This window comes from Somniosus microcephalus, unplaced genomic scaffold, assembly GCF_052327205.1.
Source record: "Somniosus microcephalus isolate GS21.2 unplaced genomic scaffold, FLI_Smic_1.0 unresolved_chr1, whole genome shotgun sequence".
NCBI classification, from domain to species: Eukaryota; Metazoa; Chordata; class Chondrichthyes; order Squaliformes; family Somniosidae; genus Somniosus; species Somniosus microcephalus.
In genome coordinates this window covers 109,548,349-109,571,603 of record NW_028225179.1, presented here as the reverse complement: position 1 = coordinate 109,571,603, position 23,255 = coordinate 109,548,349, and the positions used below count along the sequence as shown (strand labels likewise).

Genomic DNA, 23,255 nt, shown 5'->3' with positions numbered 1-23,255 from the left:
CCAGCCGCTGGTCACTGCTCGGTGATGTCACATTGCAGCCGTCAATCACCAGCCGCTGGTCACTGCTCGGTGATGTCACATTGCAGCCGTCAATCACCAGCCGCTGGTCACTGCTCGGTGATGTCACATTGCAGCCGTCAATCACCAGCCGCTGGTCACTGCTCGGTGATGTCACATTGCAGCCATCAATCACCAGCTGCTGGTCACTGCTCGGTGATGTCACATTGCAGCCGTCAATCACCAGCCGCTGGTCACTGCTCGGTGATGTCACATTGCAGCCATCAATCACCAGCCGCTGGTCACTGCTCGGTGATGTCACATTGCAGCCGTCAATCACCAGCCGCTGGTCACTGCTCGGTGATGTCACATTGCAGCCGTCAATCACCAGCCGCTGGTCACTGCTCGGTGATGTCACATTGCAGCCATCAATCACCAGCTGCTGGTCACTGCTCGGTGATGTCACATTACAGCCATCAATCACCAGCTGCTGGTCACTGCTCGGTGATGTCACATTGCAGCCATCAATCACCAGCTGCTGGTCACTGCTCGGTGATGTCACATTGCAGCCGTCAATCACCAGCCGCTGGTCACTGGCTAATTAGCATAAATGTGTATCCTCCAATCACCAGCCAATATCACACACTATGGCTCCTCCTCCTTTGTATGCAGTACCTGCCCCTCCCCCAAATTCTACACCACCCCTTTTGCACGCTCCGCAGTGCTCCTCCCCACTCTGCTCCGCTCCGCCCCTTCTTACCTGGGAACAGCTGTCTGGTGGGGGCGCTGATTTGAGCCTTTTTGGATATTCTGTAAGCCACATCTGAACTGGACACGGATTTCCTTTTAGGACAGAAGCCTGTGACTTTCCTTACTCCTTCAGGTAACGTATTAAACTGCAACACTCGTAAAACATCTACAGGATCGGCTGCAGAGAGAACAGACAAGAGGGCAATTAGTGCTGCGATCAGACAGAAACTAAAGCACTTTCACCGTAAGGCCTTCCGACCCAACAGGCCTTCACAAACTTTCTCATCGATCGACCCCCGCCTACCCCGCAATCCCTTGGGGTAGAGACTCCACCTGCCTGCCCGGCCTAAGAACTGGTGTTGGGGATTGGACGCAAGGTGAACAACTACCCCTCCACCCCACCTCGTCTCTCCATGTTGTTTATTGATCTCATCTAGCTGCTTTGGTGACCTCCCAGAACATCATACCACAAAACTGTCACCCTCTGAATGCTTGCAAAGCCCACCTGACTCCCCTTGACCCGCCCGATTCCCTGCCCCCTGAAATCTCCAACTCCAAAGCAGGATGTTGCTGAACCCTCCAGGATTGTCCTGGAGTCTCCAGGAATTGACGATTAATCTCCCGGTCAACCCTCTGGCACAAAAAGCGGGCGGCAATTTAAAAAAGATCTGTGCATTTTCTTGCATTTTCTCTGAACACCAGTTATAAATGATATTGGAGATCGAAAAAATGGCTGCTTGACTGTCAGTCAAGAGTCAACCAATCGGGTAACAAAGAGTCCGTTCGCTTTCCTAATGGCCAAAAAGAGAGGGCGTCGCGAGGATGGAAATGTTGGATGACCAATGGTGGGACAATTCCAGTACATAGGGGGGATTAAATCAATCACTGAGACACTCCCAGTACACAGGGGGTTAAATCAGTCACCGTGAGACACTCCCAGTACACAGGGGGTTAAATCAATCACTGAGACACTCCCAGTACACAGGGGGTTAAATCACTCACCGTGAGAGACTCCCGGTGCACAGGGGGTTAAATCAGTCACCGTGAGACACTCCCGGTGCACAGGGGGTTAAATCACACACCGTAACACACTCCCGGTACACAGGGGGTTAAATCAATCACTGAGACACTCCCAGTACACAGGGGGTTAAATCACTCACCGTGAGACACTCCCGCTACACAGGGTTAAATCAATCACTGAGACACTCCCGGTGCACAGGGGGTTAAATCAGTCACCTTGAGACACGCCCGGTGCACAGGGGGTTAAATCAGTCATCGTGAGAAACTCCCAGTGCACAGGATGCTAAATCAGTCACCGTGAGACACTCCCGGTGCACAGGGGGTTAAATCAGTCCCCGTGAGACACTCCCGGTGCACAGGAGGTTAAATCACTCATCATGAGACATTCCCGGTGCACAGGGGATTAAATCACTCCCCGTGAGTCACTCCCGGTGCACAGGGGGTTAAATCACTCACCGTGAGTCACTCCCGGTGCAGAGAGGGTTAAATCACTCACCGTGAGAAACTCCTGGTGCACAGAGGGTTAAATCACTCACCGTGAGACACTCCGGTATACAGGGGGTTAAATCAGTCACTGTGAGACACTCCCGCTGCACAGGGGGTTAAATCACTCACCGTGAGTCACTCCCGGTGCACAGGGGGTTAAATCAGTCATCGTGAGAAACTCCCAGTGCACAGGATGCTAAATCAGTCACCGTGGGACACTCCCGGTGCACAGGGGCTTAAATCAGTCACCGTGAGACACTCCCGGTGCACAGGGGGTTAAATCAGTCCCCGTGAGACACTCCCGGTGCACAGGAGGTTAAATCACTCATCATGAGACATTCCCGGTGCACAGGGGATTAAATCACTCCCCGTGAGTCACTCCCAGTGCACAGGGGGTTAAATCACTCACCGTGAGTCACTCCCGGTGCAGAGAGGGTTAAATCACTCACCGTGAGAAACTCCTGGTGCACAGAGGGTTAAATCACTCACCGTGAGACACTCCGGTATACAGGGGGTTAAATCAGTCACTGTGAGACACTCCCGCTGCACAGGGGGTTAAATCACTCACCGTGAGTCACTCCCGGTGCACAGGGGGTTAAATCACTCACCGTGAGAGACTCCCGGTGCACAGGGGGTTAAATCAGTCACCGTGAGACACTCCCGGTGCACAGGGGGTTGAATCACACACCGTAACACACTCCCGGTACACAGGGGGTTAAATCAATCACTGAGACACTCCCAGTACACAGGGGGTTAAATCACTCACTGTGAGACACTCCCGCTACACAGGGTTAAATCAATCACTGAGACACTCCCGGTGCACAGGGGGTTAAATCAGTCACCTTGAGACACTCCCGGTGCACAGGGGGTTAAATCAGTCATCATGAGAAACTCCCGGTGCACAGGATGCTAAATCAGTCACCGTGGGACACTCCCGGTGCACAGGGGCTTAAATCAGTCACCGTGAGACACTCCCGGTGCACAGGGGGTTAAATCAGTCACCGTGAGACACTCCCGGTGCACAGGAGGTTAAATCACTCACCATGAGACATTCCCGGTGCACAGGGGATTAAATCACTCCCCGTGAGTCACTCCCGGTGCACAGGGGGTTAAATCACTCACCGTGAGTCACTCCCGGTGCAGAGAGGGTTAAATCACTCACCATGAGACACTCCCAGTGCACCGGGGGTTAAATCACTCACCGTGAGAAACTCCTGGTGCACAGAGGGTTAAATCACTCACCGTGAGACACTCCGGTATACAGGGAGTTAAATCAGTCACTGTGAGACACTCCCGCTGCACAGGGGGTTAAATCACTCACCGTGAGAAACTCCTGGTGCACAGAGGGTTAAATCACTCACCGTGAGACACTCCGGTATACAGCGGGTTAAATCAGTCACTGAGAGACACTCCCGCTGCACAGGGGGTTAAATCACTCACCGTGAGTCACTCCCGGTGCACAGGGGGTTAAATCACTCACCGTGAGACACTCCGGTATACAGGGGGTTAAATCAGTCACTGAGAGACACTCCCGCTGCACAGGGGGTTAAATCACTCACCGTGAGTCACTCCCGGTGCACAGGGGGTTAAATCACTCACCGTGAGACACTCCGGTATACAGGGGGTTAAATCAGTCACTGAGAGACACTCCCGCTGCACAGGGGGTTAAATCACTCACCGTGAGTCACTCCCGGTGCACAGGGGGTTAAATCACTCACCGTGAGAAACTCCTGGTGCACAGAGGGTTAAATCACTCACCCTGAGACACTCCGGTATTCAGGGGGTTAAATCAGTCACGGTGAGACACTCCCGGTGCACAGGGGGTTAAATCACTCACCGTGAGTCACTCCCGGTGCACAGGGGGTTAAATCACTCACCGTGAGACACTCCCGGTACACAGGGGGTTAAATCACTCACCATGGGTCAATCCCAGTGCACAAGGTGTGAAACAGCTCACTGTAAGACTACACAGTAGGTAAGCAGCGGTTAAAACTACAGCTTCTAATTGATCTGAAGTCGGTACAGAATTAAACTAATTAACTTCAAGACTCAGATTTCAGTAAAGTGTATAAAAATAATAAAGGTCGCCTGACCTCTCAATGACCCACCAGTGGCGCAGGAACTTGCCGCTGTGCCTTTAAGTGGATGCCCAGAGTTACACCCAGCTGTACTTTAGCAGCAAGATATTCCACTTTGAGTCAAGACTTGGCTCATTGTTCTTTTGGCACCATCAGCCCCAATCCCAACAACAAGAACCTGCATTTATACAGCGCCTTTAACGTAGTAAAACGTCCCAAGGCATGTCACAGGAGCGTTAACAAACAAAATTTGACACCGAGCCACATAAGCAGATATTAGGGCAGATAACCAAAAGCTTGATCAAAGAGGTAGGTTTTAAGGAGCATCCTAAAGGATGAGAGAGAGAGGTAGAGAGGCGGAGAGGTTTAGGGAGAGAATTCTGGCGCTTAGGGCCTTGGCAGCTGAAGGCACGGCCACCAATGGTTGAGCGATTAAACTCGGGGATGCTCGAAAGACCAGAATTGGAGGGGTGCAGATATCTTGGGGGGTTGTGGGGCTGGAGGAGATTACAGAGATAGGGAGGGGGCGAGGCCATGGAGGGATTTGAAAACAAGGATGATAACTTTAAAATCGAGGCGTTGCTTAACCATAGAAACATAGAAAATAGGAGCAGGAGTAGGCCATTCGGCCCTTCGAGCCTGCTCCGCCATTCAATGAGATCATGGCTGATCATCCAAATTCAGTACCCTGTCCCTGACTTCTCCCCATATCCCTTGATCCCTTTAGCTTTAAGAAATATATCCAACTCTTTCTTGAATATATTAAATGAACTGGCCCTCTGTGGCAGAGAATTCCACAGGTTCACCATTCTCTGGGTGAAGAAATTCCTCCTCATTTCAGTCCTAAATGGCTTACCCCTTATCCTTAGACTATGACCCCTGGTTCTGGACTCCCCGACCATCAGAAACATCCTTCCTGCATCTAGTTTGTCCAGGACTGACAGAATTTTATAGGTTTCGATGAGATCCCCTCTCAATCTTCTAAACTCCAGTGAGTATAAGCCCAATCGACACAATCTCTCCTCATATGTCATTCCTACCATCCTGGTGAATCTTCGCTGCACTCCTTCCATGGCAAGTACGTCCTTCCTCAGGTAAGGCGACCAAAACTGCACACAATACTCAAGGTGCGGTCTCACCAAAGCCCTGTACAACTGTAGCAAGACATCCTTGTTCCTGTACTCGAACCCTCTTGCTACGAAGGCCAACATACCATTTGCCTTCTTAACCGCCTGCTGCACCTGCATGCTTTCCTTCAGCGACTGGTGCACAATACTACCCAGGTCTCTTTGCACTTCCCCTTCTCCCAATCTCTTGCCATTCAAATAATAATCTGCCTTCCTGTTTTTGCCACCAAAGTGGATAACCTCACATTTATCCACATTATAGTGCATTTGCCATGTTTCTGCCCAATCACCCAACCTGTCCAAATCGTACTGAAGTTTCACGACATCCTCCTCACAGCATACCCTCCCACCCAGCTTTGTGTCGTCTGCAAATTTGGAGATATTACATCCAATTCCCTCGTCCAGATCATCATTAATATATATTGTGAACAGCTGGGGTCCTAGGACCGACCCTTGCGGTACCCCACTAGTCACTGCCTGCCACTCGGAAAATGACCCGTTTATTCCAACTCTTTGCTTTCTGTCCGCCAACCAGTTCTCTATCCAAGTCAATACCTTGCCCCCAATCCCATGTGCCTTAATTTTGCACGCTAATCTCTTATGCGGGACCTTATCGAAAGCCTTCTGAAAGTCCAAATACACCACATCCATTGGTCTCCCTTATCTATTTTACCAGTTACATCCTCAAAAAATTCCAGTAGATTAGTCAAGCATGATTTACCTTTTGTAAATCCATGTTGACTTCGTCCGATCCTATCACTGCTTTCCAAGTGCTCTGCTATTACATCTTTTATAATGGACTCTAGCATTTTCCCCACTACCGATGTCAGGCTTACCGGTCTATAATTCCCCGCTTTTTCTCTACCACCTTTTTTGAATAGTGGGGTAACATTAGCTACCCTCCAATCCATGGGTACTGTTCCAGAGTCTATCGAGTTCTGGAAGATGACCAGCAATGCATCTACCATTTCTAGGGCCACTTCCTTAAGTACCCTGGGATGTAGATTATCAGGCCCTGGGGATTTATCAGCCTTCAGTCCCATCAATTTTCCTAACACCATTTCCCTACAAATACTGATTTCTTTCAGTTCCACCCTTTCATCAGACCCTATGTTCCCCAGCATCTCTGGGAGGTTATTTGTGTCCTCCTTTGTGAAGACAGAACCAAAATATGTATTTAGTTGGTCTGCCATTTCTTTGTTCCCCATTATAAATTCCCCTGATTCTGACTGCAAAGGACCTACGCTTGACTTCACCAATCTTTTTCTCTTCACATATCTATAAAAGCTTTTACAGTCAGTTTTATGTTCCCTGAAAGCTTACTCTCATATTCTATTTTCCCTTTCTTAATGAATCCCTTTGTCCTCCTTTGTTGAATCCTAAACTGCTCCCAATCCTCAGGATTATTGCTTTTTCTGGCCAATTTATATGTCCTCTCCTTGGATCTTACGCTATCCCTTGTTTTTGTTTTATTTTTATGCCAAACTGGGATGAACAAATTCTGTAGCTCATCCATTCGGTCTTTGAATGTTTGCCATTGCCTATCCACCGTCAACCCTTTGAGTGCCATTCCCCAATCAATCCTACCCAACTCGCTCCTCAGACCATCGTAGTTTCCTTTATTTAAATTGAGGACCCTAGTCTCCGAGTCAACTACTTCATTCTCCATCTTAATGAAGAATTCGATCATATTATGATCGCTCTGACCCAAGGGGCCTCGTACAACAAGATTGCTAATTAATCCTTTCTCGTTACATAATACCCAGTCTAAGATGGCCTGATCTCTGGTTGGTTCCTCGACATATTGGTCCAGGAAACCATCCCGTAAACACTCCAGGAATTCCTCCTCCACAGTATTGTTACTAATTTGGTTGGCCCAATCTATATGTAGATTAAAGTCACCCATGATGACTACTGTGCCCTTATTGCACACTTCTTTAATTTCCCTTTTAATGCCATCCCCAACCTCCGACTTACTGTTTGGAGGTCTATATACCACTCCCACTAACGTTTTTTCCCCTTAGTATCTCTCAATTCTACCCATACAGATTCCACATCATCAGAGCTAATATCCTTCATTACAATTGTGTTAATCCCTTCTTTAACCAGTAATGCTACCCCACCTCCCTTTCTTTTTTGCCTATCTTTCCTGAATATCGAATACCCCTGGATGTTGAGTTCCCAGTCTTGGCCATCCTTGAGCCACGTTTCCGTAATCCCAACCAAATCGTATTCGTTTACCTCTATTTGCGCAGCCAATTCATCCACCTTATTACAAATGCTCCTCGCATTAAGACACAAAGCCTTCAGGCTTGTTTTTTTAACGCTCTTAGACCTATTAGAATTATTATTTACTGTGGCCACGTTTGATTTAAACCGTTGATTTCTCTGACTGCCACTTTTGTTTTTCTCCTTCCTATCTTTTGCTTTTATCCTTGTTTCCCTTTCCTCTGTCTCCCTGCTCAGGTTCCCAACCCCCTGCCATTTTAGTTTAAACCCTCCTCCACAGCACTAGCAAACATTCCCCCTAGGACATCGGTTCCAGCCCTGCCCAGGTGCAAACCGTCCGGTTTGAACTGGTCCCACCTCCCCCAGAACTGGTTCCAATGTCCCAGGAACTTGAATCCCTCCCCCTGGCACCATTCCTCTAGCCACGTATTCATCTGAAGTATCCTTCTATTTCTACTCTGACTAGCACGTGGCAATGGTAGCAATCCTGAGATTACTACCTTTGAGGTCCTGTTTTTTAATTTATCTCCTAACTCCCTATATTCCACTTTTAGGACCTCATCCTGCTTTTTACCTATATCGTTGGTGCCTATATGCACCACGACAACTGGCTGTTCACCCTCCCCTTCCAAGATGTTCTGCAGCCGCTCGGAGACATCCTTGATCCTTGCACCAGGGAGGCAATGCACCATCCTGGAGTCTCGTTTGTGGCCGCAGAAACGCCTATCTATTCCCCTTACAATAGAATCCCCTATTACTATAGCTCTACCCCTCTTTTTCCTCCCATTCTGTGCAGCAGAGCCACCCTGGTGCCAGGAAGTTGGCTGCTGCTGCCTTCCTCTGATAAGCCATCCCCCCCCAGCAGTACCCAAAGTGGTGTATCTGTTGGAGAGGGGGATGGCCACAGGGGACCCCTGCACTACCTGCCTGCGCCTAGTACTCTGCCTGTTTGTCACCCGTTCCCTTTCTTCTTCTCCAACCTCTACCTGTGGTGTGTCCAACTCCGTAAACGTGCTACTCACGATGTCCTGAGCATCGTGAATGCTCCAGTATGCATCCAATCGCAGCTCCAGCGCCGCAATGCGGTCTGTCAGTAGCTGCAGCTGGATGCACTTCCTGCACATGTAGTTGTCAGGGACACAGGAAGTGTCCCTGAGTTCCCACATATTGCAGGAGGAGCATATCACGTGGCCCGGCTGTCCTGCCATGACTTACACTTTAATTAATTGAATTTAAATTAAATCAATCAATCCCACTATTACACTACAGTTAACTGGTTTACCAACAGTCCCTGCTACACCAGAGAGACCTTAGAAACTATAAACCAGAGTTAAAGTTTAAAAATAGAGAAATACTCACCAACCAATCACTTACCTGCTTCCTGGTGATGTCACACTTTGATTACTTTTTACCTCTCTCCCCCACTGTAGGTCAGCGAGTACAGCAGGTGATGGGTGAACAGGACTTGGTGCGAGTTAGGACACGGGCAGCCGAGTTTTGCATGACCTCAAGTTTACAGAGGGTGGAAGATGGATTGCCAACTCTGGTTGGGTGTATTCCTGGAGGTTTTGATCACATGACCTCTGGCTACCAACTGCCCCGCCCCCAGGCTCCTGTCATTGGTCGCCCGACACGTCCATCTTCGCTGCGTCCCGCCTTCCCAGCCAATCAGAAAGCGAACAGACTCTTCATTACACGATTGGATGATTCCTGACTGTCAGTCAAACAGATTCTCAATCTCCAACATTTTTATAACCAATAAATAAATAGAATAAAACACAAAATTTTGTTTGTTGCCCCTATGAAGTTTCTCCCGGATTGCTCACAGCAGTGTTCAGGAGACGAATCCTTGATTCTTGGAGACTCCAGGCCAATCCTGGAGGGATGGCAAACCTTCGGTGAAAGGTTCCAAGGACCACCGTCAGTCCTCCAGGATTGACCAGTAAATGTATCTCACCCAATCCCCCGGCGCCATCTAGTTCCACATTAAAATGTTCACATTTCTACGTTTTTAAAATTTGTTTATGGGATGTGGGTGTCGCTGGCAAGGCCGGCATTTATTGCCCATCCCTAGTTGCCCTTGAGAAGGTGGTGGTGAGCCGCCTTCTTGAACCGCTGCAGTCCGTGTGGTGAAGGTACTCCCACAGTGCTGTTAGGGAGGGAGTTCCAGGATTTTGACCCAGCGACGACGAAGGATCGGTGATATATTTCCAAGTCAGGCTGGTGTGTGACTTGGAGGGGAACTTGGAGGTGGTGGTGTTCCCATGCGCCTGCTGCCCTTGTCCTTCTAGGTGGAAGAGGTCGCGGGTTTGGGAGGTGCTGCAGTGCATCTTGTAGCTGGTACACACTGTAGACACAGTACGCCGGTGGTGGAGGGAGTGAATATTTAAGGAGGTGGATGGGGTGCCAATCAAGCGGGCTACTTTGTCCTGGATGGTGTCGAGCTTCTTGAGTGTTGTTGGAGCTGCACTCATCCAGGCAAGTGGAGAATATTCCATCACACTCCTGACTTGTAGATGGTGGTCTACTGCACTCCATTCGAGGGACATCTGTTCCTCAACCAACACCGCTGGTAGATGGTCTGGTCATTTGCCTCATTGCGGTTTGTGGGAGCTTGTGCGCAAATCAGCTGCCGCGTTTGTCTACATTGCAACACTTTAAAAGAAAAAAAACTATAAGTGCTTGATTGTCTGTGAAGTGCTTTAGGACGTCCCCATACCTTGAAAGGTTCGATAGAAGCTGAGCCTCTTTTTTTCTTCTTTTCCCCGTACTACAGAACTAGATATCCTGAGGCAATCTCCTGGACCACTACTGCCGGCTGTTTATTTGGGATCTTTCCCTGTTTACATATCTGAGATTTTTTTTGCCTGCAGCAGGCGGCTGCTGGACTTCATTCAGAGTCCCTGCGGGTTTCACAGCCGCTACCAATAAGCTAAAGTTGGCCCCACGTCTGCTATTTTACTCTAAAACCGGCCAGATGGGGGGGAAATAAAACTGCCAAAAGAAACAGATTCATTAAAAAAAAACCTGCTTCACGTTAAAGAAAAACTACTTTTTTTTAAACAGACGACCCCGTTTTTAACAGTCCCGGGCTGTCTGGCGCTGAAACAGCAACCTCCGGCTGGCCAAGTTGGAGTGGCAGAGAGCGAATTTCGGGTGAGGGGGTGGCGAGTAACTCACTCATTCTTTGACTGTCCCTTTGATATTGGCTGGTCTGCTGGTGGTTCTCTGGGAATCTTGCCCGGTAATTGAGTCACCCGCCCGCCGCTGGGGGCCGACCATGCCCGACGGAATGGCAAGCATCTCTCGCTCACCCCGTGCCAGCTTGTGTGGCTGGGCCAATCCAGCAGGAGATCCTACAGTCCTGCAAACTACAACTTTCAGCACCCTAGGCAAAACTCAAGAAAAGAAAAAATAGGACTTTTCTGCAGATAGCCGAATGGTCATTGGCTGTCCCTCTCAGGGCTCGGTATCCAATCAGATAGTCGAATGGTCATTGGCTGTCTCTCTCTCTCTCTCTCTCACAGGGCTCAGTATCCAATCAGAGAGTAGAATAGTCATTGGCTCTCTCTCTCTCTCTCTCTCGGGGCCCGGTATCCAATCAGAGAGCAGAATGGTCATTGGCTCTCTCTCTCTCTCTCTCTCTCTCGGGGCCCGGTATCCAATCAGAGAGCAGAATGGTCATTGGCTCTCTCTCTCTCTCTCTCTCTCTCTCTCTGGGCCCGGTATCCAATCAGAGAGCAGAATGGTCATTGGCTCTCTCTCTCAGGGCCTGGTATCCAATCAGAGAGTAGAATGGTCATTGACTCACTCTCTCTCGGAGCCCGGTATCCAATCAGAGAGCAGAATGGTCATTGGCTCTCTCTCTCAGGGCCTGGTATCCAATCAGAGAGCAGAATGGTCAGTGACTCTCTCTCTCTCGGGGCCTGGCATCCAATCAGAGAGCAGAATGGTCAGTGACTCTCTCTCTCTCGGGGCTCGGTATCCAATCAGAGAGCAGAATGGTCAGTGACTCCCTCTCTCTCGGGGCTCGGTATCCAATCAGAGAGCAGAATGGTCAGTGACTCCCTCTCTCTCGGGGCTCGGTATCCAATCAGAGAGCAGAATGGTCAGTGACTCCCTCTCTCTCGGGGCTCGGTATCCAATCAGAGAGCAGAATGGTCAGTGACTCTCTCTCTCTCGGGGCTCGGTATCCAATCAGAGAGCAGAATGGTCAGTGACTCCCTCTCTCTCGGGGCTCGGTATCCAATCAGAGAGCAGAATGGTCAGTGACTCCCTCTCTCTCGGGGCTCGGTATCCAATCAGAGAGCAGAATGGTCAGTGACTCCCTCTCTCTCGGGGCTCGGTATCCAATCAGAGAGCAGAATGGTCAGTGACTCCCTCTCTCTCGGGGCCTGGTATCCAATCAGAGAGCAGAATGGTCAGTGACTCTCTCTCGGGGCCCAGTATCCAATCAGAGAGCAGGCTGTGTTTCCTGTCCCCCCCTGCTGTCCTCTAGTAACCTGCCAGCTTCAGCCTTTTCAGATGAGACGTTAAACCGAGGCCCCGTCTGTTCTCTCAGGTGGACCTAAAAGATCCTATTTCTTATGTTCTTATGTCTTATCCCACGGCCACTATTTCGAAGAAGAGCAAAGGTGATTAAACCCGGTTTTATTCCTCAACCAACATCACTAAAAAACATGATCTGGCCATTATAAACAATTGTTGTTTGTGGGATCTTGCTGCGCGCAAATTAGTTGCTGCGTTTCCTACATTACAGCAGTGACTGCACGTCAAATAGTAAGTCACTGGCTGTAAAGCGCTTTGGGACGTCCTGAGGTTGTGAAAGGCACTTTAGAAATACACGTCTTTCTTTCCTTGATAGAGCTTGAGTTATGGCTGATTTGATTTAAATCTGCTGACAGGAAACTTGCCGTTTTAGCTGCGCCAGCAGCTTTCAGACAGGAAAGTTCCAGAATGAGAGAGAGCGGACTGTGCCTTTAAGTGACTGCCCAGTGCTTTTCAGCTGCCTGCCCGTAATATCAAACCCCGTCAGTCTGTGCTCCAGACAGGCTGGAGGAGGCAGTGGGCCCAGGGCAGGCCGACCCCAATTCCAGGTGTACGACCCTGCGGGATTTAGAGCAAGGGATGTTTTCCCTCTGCCCGCCACTCCCCCCCCCACCACCCCCGGCCTCTCCAATCTCTCTACCAACCCCCCAACCACTGAATCCCGCAAACTGGCCTCACTGCTCCCCGCCCCCCCACCCCCCCCCCGGCCTCATCTCCAACCAAAATCAGCTCCTTCCCAGCTTTGCTCAAGATGGCGGATGCCTTCTGACCTCTGACCCCCCCGGTACGTTGCTTCGTTCTTTCATTCATTCTGCCCCAACCACCCGCCCTCCCCATTTAATATTCTCCCCCGATCAACGCCCCCCCCCCACACCCCAAATGTGCTGATGTGTGCTGGGCTCCAATCCCACAGGCCGCAGACGCCCTCTGCGACTCTCTCAACGCAGCCATGCTTCACGCACGCGATTTACACTGGTGCTTCAGTCAGCTATTTGGCTGTGGGGTGCATCACAGCCTGTACTTGTTCACCATTGGTGCAAATACACTTTTCAGTTGGTAGGGTCAGTGGGGGTTGGAGGGGGGCGGTGTGGAATCATTACATAACAATCAAGAACAGGGAATTCCCCCCCTCTCTTTCTACCCCGAGGTGTACTGAGGCCAATTATAGCACCTCTACCACTTGCAGCATACCTGGCCGGGGGCGGGGGGGGGGAGGGGTGGAGTGGGGGCAAATACTATTTAAAGAATAAAGGGGAAAGGGGGTCGGTGGATAGCAATAGAGTCAGTAGGAGGTGTTCTCAACACCCGACATTCGTGGGGGTGAAATTCGACTTCGGCGGCAGCACTAGACGGGCGATAGCCAATCGGCAGCCCGTCTTTATGGACTTTTCTTTCCTAATGAAGCCTGTGGAAAAGAAACTGGGGCAGGCGTAGAAGGGCTGCCGACTCACTAATGCCAGACACCAACTTACACCCCCTGTACATTTTCACCGAGGGAGCGCTGCACTGTTGGAGGGGCTGCACTGAGAGAATGCTGCACTGTCGGCGAACAGTACTGAGGGAGCGCTGCACTGTTGGAGGGGCAGTACTGAGGGAGCGCTGCACTGTCAGAGGGGCTGTACTGAGGGAGTACTGCACTGTCGGAGGGACAGTACTGAGGGAGCGCTGCACTGTTGGAGGGGCAGTACTGAGGGAGCGCTGCACTGTCAGAGGGGCTGTACTGAGGGAGCGCTGCACTATCGGTGGGGCAGTACTGAGGGAGTGCTGCACTGTCAGAGGGGCTGTACTGAGGGAGTACTGCACTGTCGGAGGGACAGTACTGAGGGAGCGCTGCACTGTCGGAGGGGCAGTACTGAGGGAGTACTGCACTGTCGGAGGGACAGTACTGAGGGAGCGCTACACTGTTGGAGGGACAGTACTGAGGGAGCGCTGCACTGTCGGAGGGGCAGTACTGAGGGAGTACTGCACTGTCGGAGGGACAGTACTGAGGGAGCGCTGCACTGTTGGAGGGGCAGTACTGAGGGAGCGCTGCACTATCAGAGGGGCTGTACTGAGGGAGCGCTGCACTATCGGTGGGGCAGTACTGAGGGAGCGCTGCACTGTCTGAGGGGCTGCACTGAGGGAGCGCTGCACTGTCGGAGGGGCAGTACTGAGGGAGTGCTGCACTGTCAGAGGGGCTGTACTGAGGGAGTACTGCACTGTCGGAGGGACAGTACTGAGGGAGGGCTGCACTGAGGGAGGGCTGCACTGTCGGAGGGGCAGTACTGAGGGAGTGCCGCACTGTCGGAGGTGCCATCTTCTGGATATGATATTAAACCAAGACCCTCAGGTGGACGTAAAAGATCCAACCCGCACTATTTCGAAGAGAAGCAGAGGAGTTCTCCCCTGTGTCCTGGGGCCAATATATATCACTCAATCAACATCACTAAAAAAACAGATTATCTGGTCGTTATCTCATTGCTGTTTGTGGGAGCTTGCTGTGTGCAAATTTGCTGCCGTGTTTCCTACATTACACTTTAAAAAGTATCCCATTCAATGCGAAGCGCTTTGTAACATCCTGAGGTGGTGAAAGGTGCTACATAAATGCAGGTCTCTCGCTCTCTCAGAGGTCAGAGTGAGACCACTGAGCCAACGTACGGAATCTAACCCGGATCGTAAATCACTAGCCGGTGAGCCTTGCAGGAACGGTTGGCCTGTGGGTAAGGACAGAGGTGGGCCTGGTTGGATTGCACGTGGGGTTGGGGGTCAGGGGTCAGGGGCTGAGCGTGCGAGCTGGATCTCTGCAGCTCCCAGCAGTGAGATAGTTAACTCACTCTCTGGCTCTATCCACCTGTGTGTGTGTGTCTCTCTCTCTCTGCTTCAGACCCCACGCCAACTTTCAGTTTTCCATTCAGCGATCTCTGGCATTCTCCTCGGCCCTATAAATCACCCCACGCCCCGCCCCCACCCCACAACCCCTCCTCCTCTCCCCCCATCTCAACATCAACCTTAATTCCCGAGCAGCCCTTCGATCGCACTGCCTCCCCCCCCGCCCCACCCCAAGGTAGCCAGGCCGGGAAGTAAGCAGCTCGAGGAGGCTACCCGGTAAAACAGACAGCGGCCCTGGGACAGCGGCCAGGCCCGGCTCTCAGGGGCAGAAGAGCAGATGATCACACGCTCGACTAACCAAGGAAGCTCGGCAGCCTTCCCGCCAGCACCCAAGGCTCCCAGCCAGGATTTGGCTTCCAGTCAGAGAAACGGGGAGTTCAGACTGTGCTGTTTAACCAGTGATGTTCCGCCCTGGTAACAACTACTTACATTTACCTAGGGCCTTTAATGTAGTAAAACGCTTCACCGGAAAGATTACCCCCCAAAAATTTGACAGCAAGACGACATTAGGAGATATTAGGGCAGGTGACCAAAAGCTTGGTCAAAGAGGTAAGTTTTAAGGAGCGTCTTAAAGGAGGAAGGAGAGGTGGAGGTGGAGAGGTTTAGGGCGGGATTTCCAGAGCTTAGGGCCGAGGCAACAGAAGGCACGGCCACCAGAGGTTGAGCAATTATAATCGGAGATGCTCAAGAGGCCATAATTGGAGGAGCGCAGATATCTCGTGGGGTTGTGGGGCTGGAGGAGATTACAGAGATAGGGAGGGGCGAGACCATGGAGGGATTTGAAAACAAGTGTGAGAATTTTAAAAACCAAGGCGTTGCCAGACCAGGAGCCAATGTAGGTCAGCGAGCAGAGGGGTGATGGGCGAACGGGACTTGGTGCGAGTTAGGACACGGACAGCTGAGTTCTGGATGAGCTTATGTTTATGGATGGTGAAAGTACCCTCCAGCTCAAGTTCATCAACGGCCAGTGGAGCCAGAGGGGTTGGGTGGAGAAGCTTCCCTGCCCCCCAGCCGTGCTCCCTCTGTCGCCTCCTCACTTGTCTCTTCCTATTTTATCGATGCCACCATGCTCAAGCCATGGCTCAGTGGGTCGCACTCTGGCCTCTGAGTCAGAAGGTCGTGGGTTCAAGTCCCATTCTAAATCTAAATGTAAGGCTGAGGGAGTGCTGCTCTGTCGGAGGCGCCATCTTTCGGATGAGACCTTAAACTGAGGCTCCATCTGCTCTCCCAGGTGGACGTAAAAGACCCCACGGCCATTATTTCGAAGAAGAGCACGGGGAGTTCTCCCCGGTGTCCTGGGGCCAATATTTATCCCTCAACCAACATCACTAAAAACAGATTATCTGGATCAATGATCTCATTGCTGTTTGTGGGAGCTTGCTGTGTGCAAATTGGCTGCCACGTTGCCTACATTACAACAGTGGCCACACTTCAAATAGTACTGTAAAGCGCATTGAGACGTCCTGAGGCCGTGAAAGGTGCTATAGAAATGCAAATATGAAAGAGTGGTTAGAATGTGGATCTTGATACCACGTGGCATAGCTGAGATGCATTTAAAGGGAAAGGAATAGAAGGGTATGCTGGATAGGGTGAGATGAAGAGGGGTGGGAGGAGGCTCGTGTGTGGCATAAACACTGGCATGGACCAGTTGGGTCGAATGGCCTGTTTCTGTGCTGTGAATACTGTCTTTTGTTAATTGTGTTGAAATTGACAGTGGGGAACTGTGCGCCCAGTTAGTGCAGGCCGCAGAGAGGACCACAACGCCTTCGCCCCGAGTGTCCGGACCACATTACCTGAGAACACGGCTCCCAGCTGGGAGCACAGGGTCAAGGGGGCCAACCCCTCGAGACTTGGCGCCCCATCTCCTAACTCAACCTCTTTCAATCCCAGCCTCTGAAAATGTCCCTCAGCCGTTGCCATGGTGATTGTGGCACAGGTCTAGCCAGCAGCAAAGGCTAGTATGTTGTGACAGCCCGTGGAAAATCTTCTCGATTCAACCCATAACACAAATCGTAACATGCAAGATTCCTTCTAACACACTAACAGATTCTCAGTAATGCACTGTCACAGATTCCCTGTAACGCACTGTAATAGATTCCCTGTAATGCACGGTAACAGATTCCCTGTAATGCACTGCAATAGATTCCCTGTAATGCACTGTAACAGATTCCCCATAATGCACTATAACAGATTCCCAGTAACACACTGTAACAGATTCCCCATAATGCACTGTAACAGTTTCCCTGTAATGCACTGTAACAGATTCCCTGTAACACACTCTACCTGATTCCGTGTAATGCACTGTAACAGATTCCCTGTAATGCACTGTAACAGATTCCCTGTAACACACTGTAACAGATTCCCTGTAATGCACTGTAACAGATTCCCTGTAACACACTCTACCTGATTCCCTGTAAGGCACTGTAACAGATTCCCTGTAACGCTCTGTAACAGATTCCCTGTAATGCAGTGTAACAGATTCCCTGTAATGCAATGTAACAGATTCCCAGTAATGCACTGCAACAGATTCCCTGTAATGCAATGTACAAGGTTCCCTGTAACGCACTGTAACAGATTCCCAGTAATGCACTGTAACAGATTCCCTGTAACGCTATGTAACAGATTCGCTGTAACGCACTGTAACAGATTCCCCATAACGCTCTGTAACAGATTCCCTGTAATGCAGTGTAACAAATTCCCTGTAATGCAATGTAACAGATTCCCAGTAATGCACTGCAACAGATTCCCTGTAATGCAATGTACAAGGTTCCCTGTAACGCACTGTAACAGATTCCCTGTAATGCACTGTAACAGATTCCCTGTAACGCTATGTAACAGATTCGCTGTAACGCACTGTAACAGATTCCCCATAACGCACTGTAACAGATTCCCAGTAATGCACTGTAACAGATTCCCCGTAATGCACTGTAACAGATTCCCTGTAAGGCACTGTAACAGATTCACTGTAATGCACTGTAACAGATTCCCTGTAACGCACTGTAACAGATTCCCTGTAACGCACTGTAACAGATTCCCTGTAACGCACTGCAACAGATTCCCTGTAACGCACTGTAACAGATTCCCTGTAATGCTCTGTAACAGATTCCCTGTAATGCAGTGTAACAGATTCCCTGTAATGCAATGTAACAGATTCCCAGTAATGCACTGCAACAGATTCCCTGTAACGCAATGTACAAGGTTCCCTGTAACGCACTGTAACAGATTCCCAGTAATGCACTGTAACAGATTCCCTGTAATGCACTGTAACAGATTCCCTGTAACGCTATGTAACAGATTCGCTGTAACGCACTGTAACAGATTCCCCATAACGCACTGTAACAGATTCCCAGTAATGCACTGTAACAGATTCCCCGTAATGCACTGTAACAGATTCCCTGTAAGGCACTGTAACAGATTCTCTGTAATGCACTGTAACAGATTCCCTGTAACACACTGTAACAGATTCCCTGTAACGCACTGTAACAGATTCCCTGTAACGCACTGCAACAGATTCCCTGTAACGCACTGTAACAGATTCCCTGTAATGGACTGTAACAGATTCCATGTAACGCACTGTAACAGATTCCCTGTAATGCACTGTAACAGGTTCCCTGTAATGCACTGTAACAGATTCCCTGTAATGCACCGTACCTGATTCCCTGTAACGCACTGTAACAGATTCCCTGTAACGCACTGTAACAGATTCCCTGTAACGCGCTGTAACAGATTCCCTGTAATGCAACGCACTGTAACAGATTCCCCATAACGCACTGTAACAGATTCCCTGTAACGCACTGTAACAGATTCCCTGTAATGCACTGTAACAGATTCCCTGTAACGCGCTGTAACAGATTCCCTGTAATGCGCTGTAACAGATTCCCTGTAATGCGCTGTAAAAGATTCCATGTAACGCACTGTAACAGATTCCCTGTAACGCACTGTAACAGATTCCCTGTAATGCACTGTAACAGATTCCCTGTAATGCACTGTAACAGATTCCCTGTAACACACTGTAACAGATTCCCCGTAACACACTGTAACAGATTCCCCGTAACGCACTGTAACATATTCCCAGTAATGCACTGTAACAGATTCTCTGTAATGCACTGTAACAGATTCACCGTAACGCACTGTAACAGATTCCCTGTAATGCACTGCAACAGATTCCCCGTAACGCACTGTAACAGATTCCCTGTAATGCACTGTAACAGATTCGCTGTAATGCACTGTAACAGTTGCCCTGTAACGCAATGTAACAGATTCCCCATAACGCACTGTAACAGATTCCCAGTAACACATTGTAACAGATTCCCTGTAATGCACTGTAACAGATTCCCTGTAATGCACTGTAACAGATTCCCTGTAACGCACTGTAACAGATTCCCCATAATGCACTGTAACAGATTCCCGGTAATGCACTGTAACAGCTTCCCTGTAACGCACTGTAACAGACTCCCCATAACGCACTGTAACAGATTCCCCATAATGCACTGTAACAGATTCCCTGTAACGCACTGTAATAGATTCCCTGTAACGCACTGTAACAGATTCCCTGTAACGCACTGTAACAGATTCCCTGTAACGCACTGTAATAGATTCCCTGTAACGCACTGTAACAGATTCCCTGGAATGCACTGTAACAAATTCCATGTAACACACTGTAACAGGTTCCCTGTAACGCACTAACAGATCCCTGTAACGCACTGTAACAGATTCCATATAACGCACTGTAACAGATTCCCTGTAACATACTATAGCAGACTCGCTGTAACGCACTGCAACAGATTTCCTGTAAGGCATTGTAACAGATTCCCTGTAATGCACTGAAACAGATTCCCTGTAATGCACTGAAACAGATTCCCTGTAATACAATGTAATAGGTTCCCTGTAATGCATTGTAACAGATTCCCTGTAACACACTAACAGATTCCCTGTAATGCACTATAACAGACTCCCTGTAACACACTGTAACAGATTCCCAGTAACACACTGTAACAGATTCCAATTAACGCAGAGTAACAGATTCCCTGTAACGCACTGTAACAGATTCCCCATAATGCACAGTAACTGATTCCCTGTAATTCACTGTAACAGATTCCAATTAATGCAGAGTAACAGATTCCCTGTAACACACTAACAGATTCCCAGTAATGCACTGTAACAGATTCCCTGTAACGCACTGTAACAGATTCCCTTTGACGCACTGTAACAGATTCCCGGTAATGCTCTGTAACCAATTCCCTTTATTTCACTATAACAGATTCCCTGTAACACACTGTAACAGATTCCCAGTAACACACTGTAACAGATTCCATGTAACCCACTGTAACAGATTCCAATTAACGCAGAGTAACAGATTCCCTGTAACGCACTGTAACAGATTCCCATAATGCACGGTAACCGATTCCCTGTAATGCACTGTAACAGATTCCAATTAATGCAGAGTAACAGATTCCCTGTAACACACTAACAGATTCCCAGTAATGCACTGTAACAGATTCCCTGTAACGCACTGTAACAGATTCCCTTTGATGCACTGTAACAGATTCCCGGTAATGCTCTGTAACCAATTCCCTTTATTTCACTGTAACAGATTCCCTGTAATGCACTGCAACAGATTCCCGTAACGCATTGCAACAGATTTCCTGTAATGCACTGTAACAGCTTCCCCATAACGCACTGTAACTAATTCCCCATAACGCACTGTAACAGATTCCCTGTAACGCACTGTAACAGATTCCCCATAATACACAGTAACTGATTCCCTGTAACACACTGTAACAGATTCCCTGTAACGCACTGTAACAGATTCCCTGTAACGCACTGTAACAGATTCCATGTAATGCAAATTAACAGATCCATGTAATGCCCTGCAACAGATTCCCTGTAACGCACTGTAACAGATTCCCAGTAATGCACTGTAACGGATTCCCTGTAGCACACTGTAACAGATTCCCAGTAATGCACTGTAACAGATTCCCTGTAACGCACTGTAACAGATTCCCTGTAACGCACTGTAACAGATTCCCTTTGATGCACTGTAACAGATTCCCTGTAACGCACTGTAACAGATTCCCTTTGATGCACTGTAACAGATTCCCTGTAATGCTCTGTAACAGATTCCCAGTAATGCACTGTAACGGATTCCCTGTAGCACACTGTAACAGATTCCCAGTAATGCACTGTAACAGATTCCCTGTAACGCACTGTAACAGATTCCCTGTAACGCACTGTAACAGATTCCCTTTGATGCACTGTAACAGATTCCCTGTAACGCACTGTAACAGATTCCCTTTGATGCACTGTAACAGATTCCCTGTAATGCTCTGTAACAGATTCCCAGTAATGCACTGTAACGGATTCCCTGTAGCACACTGTAACAGATTCCCAGTAATGCACTGTAACAGATTCCCAGTAATGCACTGTAACAGATTCCCTGTAACGCACTGTAACAGATTCCCTGTAACGCACTGTAACAGATTCCCTGTAACGCACTGTAACAGATTCCCTGTAATGCTCTATAAGTTTCCCTGTAACACACTAACAGATTCCCTGTAAAGCAAATTAACAGATTCCCAGGAATGCAATATAACAGATACCCTCTAACCTACTGTAAAAGATTTTCTTTAAGTAAATGTGACAGATTCCTGTAATGATCTGTGACAGATTCCATTAAACACCATGTAATAGTTTCCGTTTAACACACTGTAACATATTTCCTGTAACACACTATAAACGATTCCCTTTAAGTAACTAACAGATTCCTGTAAGGATCGGTAACAGATTCCATTAAACACATTGCAATAGTTTCCCTGTAATGCACGGTAACAGATTACCTGTGACACACTGTAGTTGATTCCCTGTAATCACTGTTGCCGATTCCTTGTGAAGCAGTGTAGCAGATTCCCTGAAACGACATGTCACAGATTTCCTGTATTACTCTGTAGCAGCTGACCTGTAACAGATTCCACTTAACACAGATTATCAGATTCCCAGCAACACAGTACTTCCATGTAATACAATTAAACAGATTCCCAGTAAAGCTCTGTAATAGATTCCCTGTCACACATTGTAACAGATTCCCTGTAATGCACTGAAACAGATTCCTAGTAATGCACTGTAACAGATTCCCTGTAACGCACTGTAACAGATTCCCTTTGACGCACTGTAACAGATTCCCGGTAATGCTCTGTAACCAATTCCCTTTATTTCACTGTAACAGATTCCCTGTAACACACTGTAACAGATTCCCAGTAATGCACTGTAACAGATTCCCTTTGACGCACTGTAACAGATTCCCGGTAATGCTCTGTAACCAATTCCCTTTATTTCACTGTAACAGATTCCCTGTAACACACTGTAACAGATTCCCTGTAACGCACTGTAACAGATTCCCCGTAACGCACTGTAACAGATTCCATGTAATGCAAATTAACAGATCCATGTAATGCCCTGCAACAGATTCCCTGTAACGCACTGTAACAGATTCCCAGTAATGCACTGTAACGGATTCCCTGTAGCACACTGTAACAGATTCCCAGTAATGCACTGTAACAGATTCCCTGTAATGCACTGTAACAGATTCCCTTTGATGCACTGTAACAGATTCCTGGTAATGCTCTGTAACCAATTCCCTTTATTTCACTGTAACAGATTCCCTGTAACGCACTGTAACAGATTCCCAGTAATGCACTGTAACGGATTCCCTGTAGCACACTGTAACAGATTCCCAGTAATGCACTGTAACAGATTCCCAGTAATGCACTGTAACAGATTCCCTGTAACGCACTGTAACAGATTCCCTGTAACGCACTGTAACAGATTCCCTGTAACGCACTGTAACAGATTCCCTGTAACGCTCTATAAGTTTCCCTGTAACACACTAACAGATTCCCTGTAAAGCAAATTAACAGATTCCCAGGAATGCAATATAACAGATACCCTCTAACCTACTGTAAAAGATTTTCTTTAAGTAAATGTGACAGATTCCTGTAATGATCTGTGACAGATTCCATTAAACACCATGTAATAGTTTCCGTTTAACACACTGTAACATATTTCCTGTAACACACTATAAACGATTCCCTTTAAGTAACTAACAGATTCCTGTAAGGATCGGTAACAGATTCCATTAAACACATTGCAATAGTTT

At 48.6% G+C, this 23,255-nt stretch overlaps 1 protein-coding gene across 1 annotated transcript in view; it reads right to left on the bottom strand.

The window, feature by feature from the left end:
• LOC147095702 (collagen alpha-1(XI) chain-like) overlaps positions 1-22,022 on the bottom strand; it is a 126,961-nt gene extending 104,939 nt beyond the window's left edge. The window contains exons 1-2 of the mRNA XM_085973695.1: positions 21,940-22,022; positions 758-975 (exon numbers count right to left, since the gene is read on the bottom strand). Of these exons, the coding sequence (XP_085829821.1) occupies positions 758-975; positions 21,940-22,022 (301 nt within the window). The remainder of the gene's footprint in view (positions 1-757; positions 976-21,939) is intronic.
• Between the last annotated feature and the right edge of the window lie 1,233 nt (positions 22,023-23,255).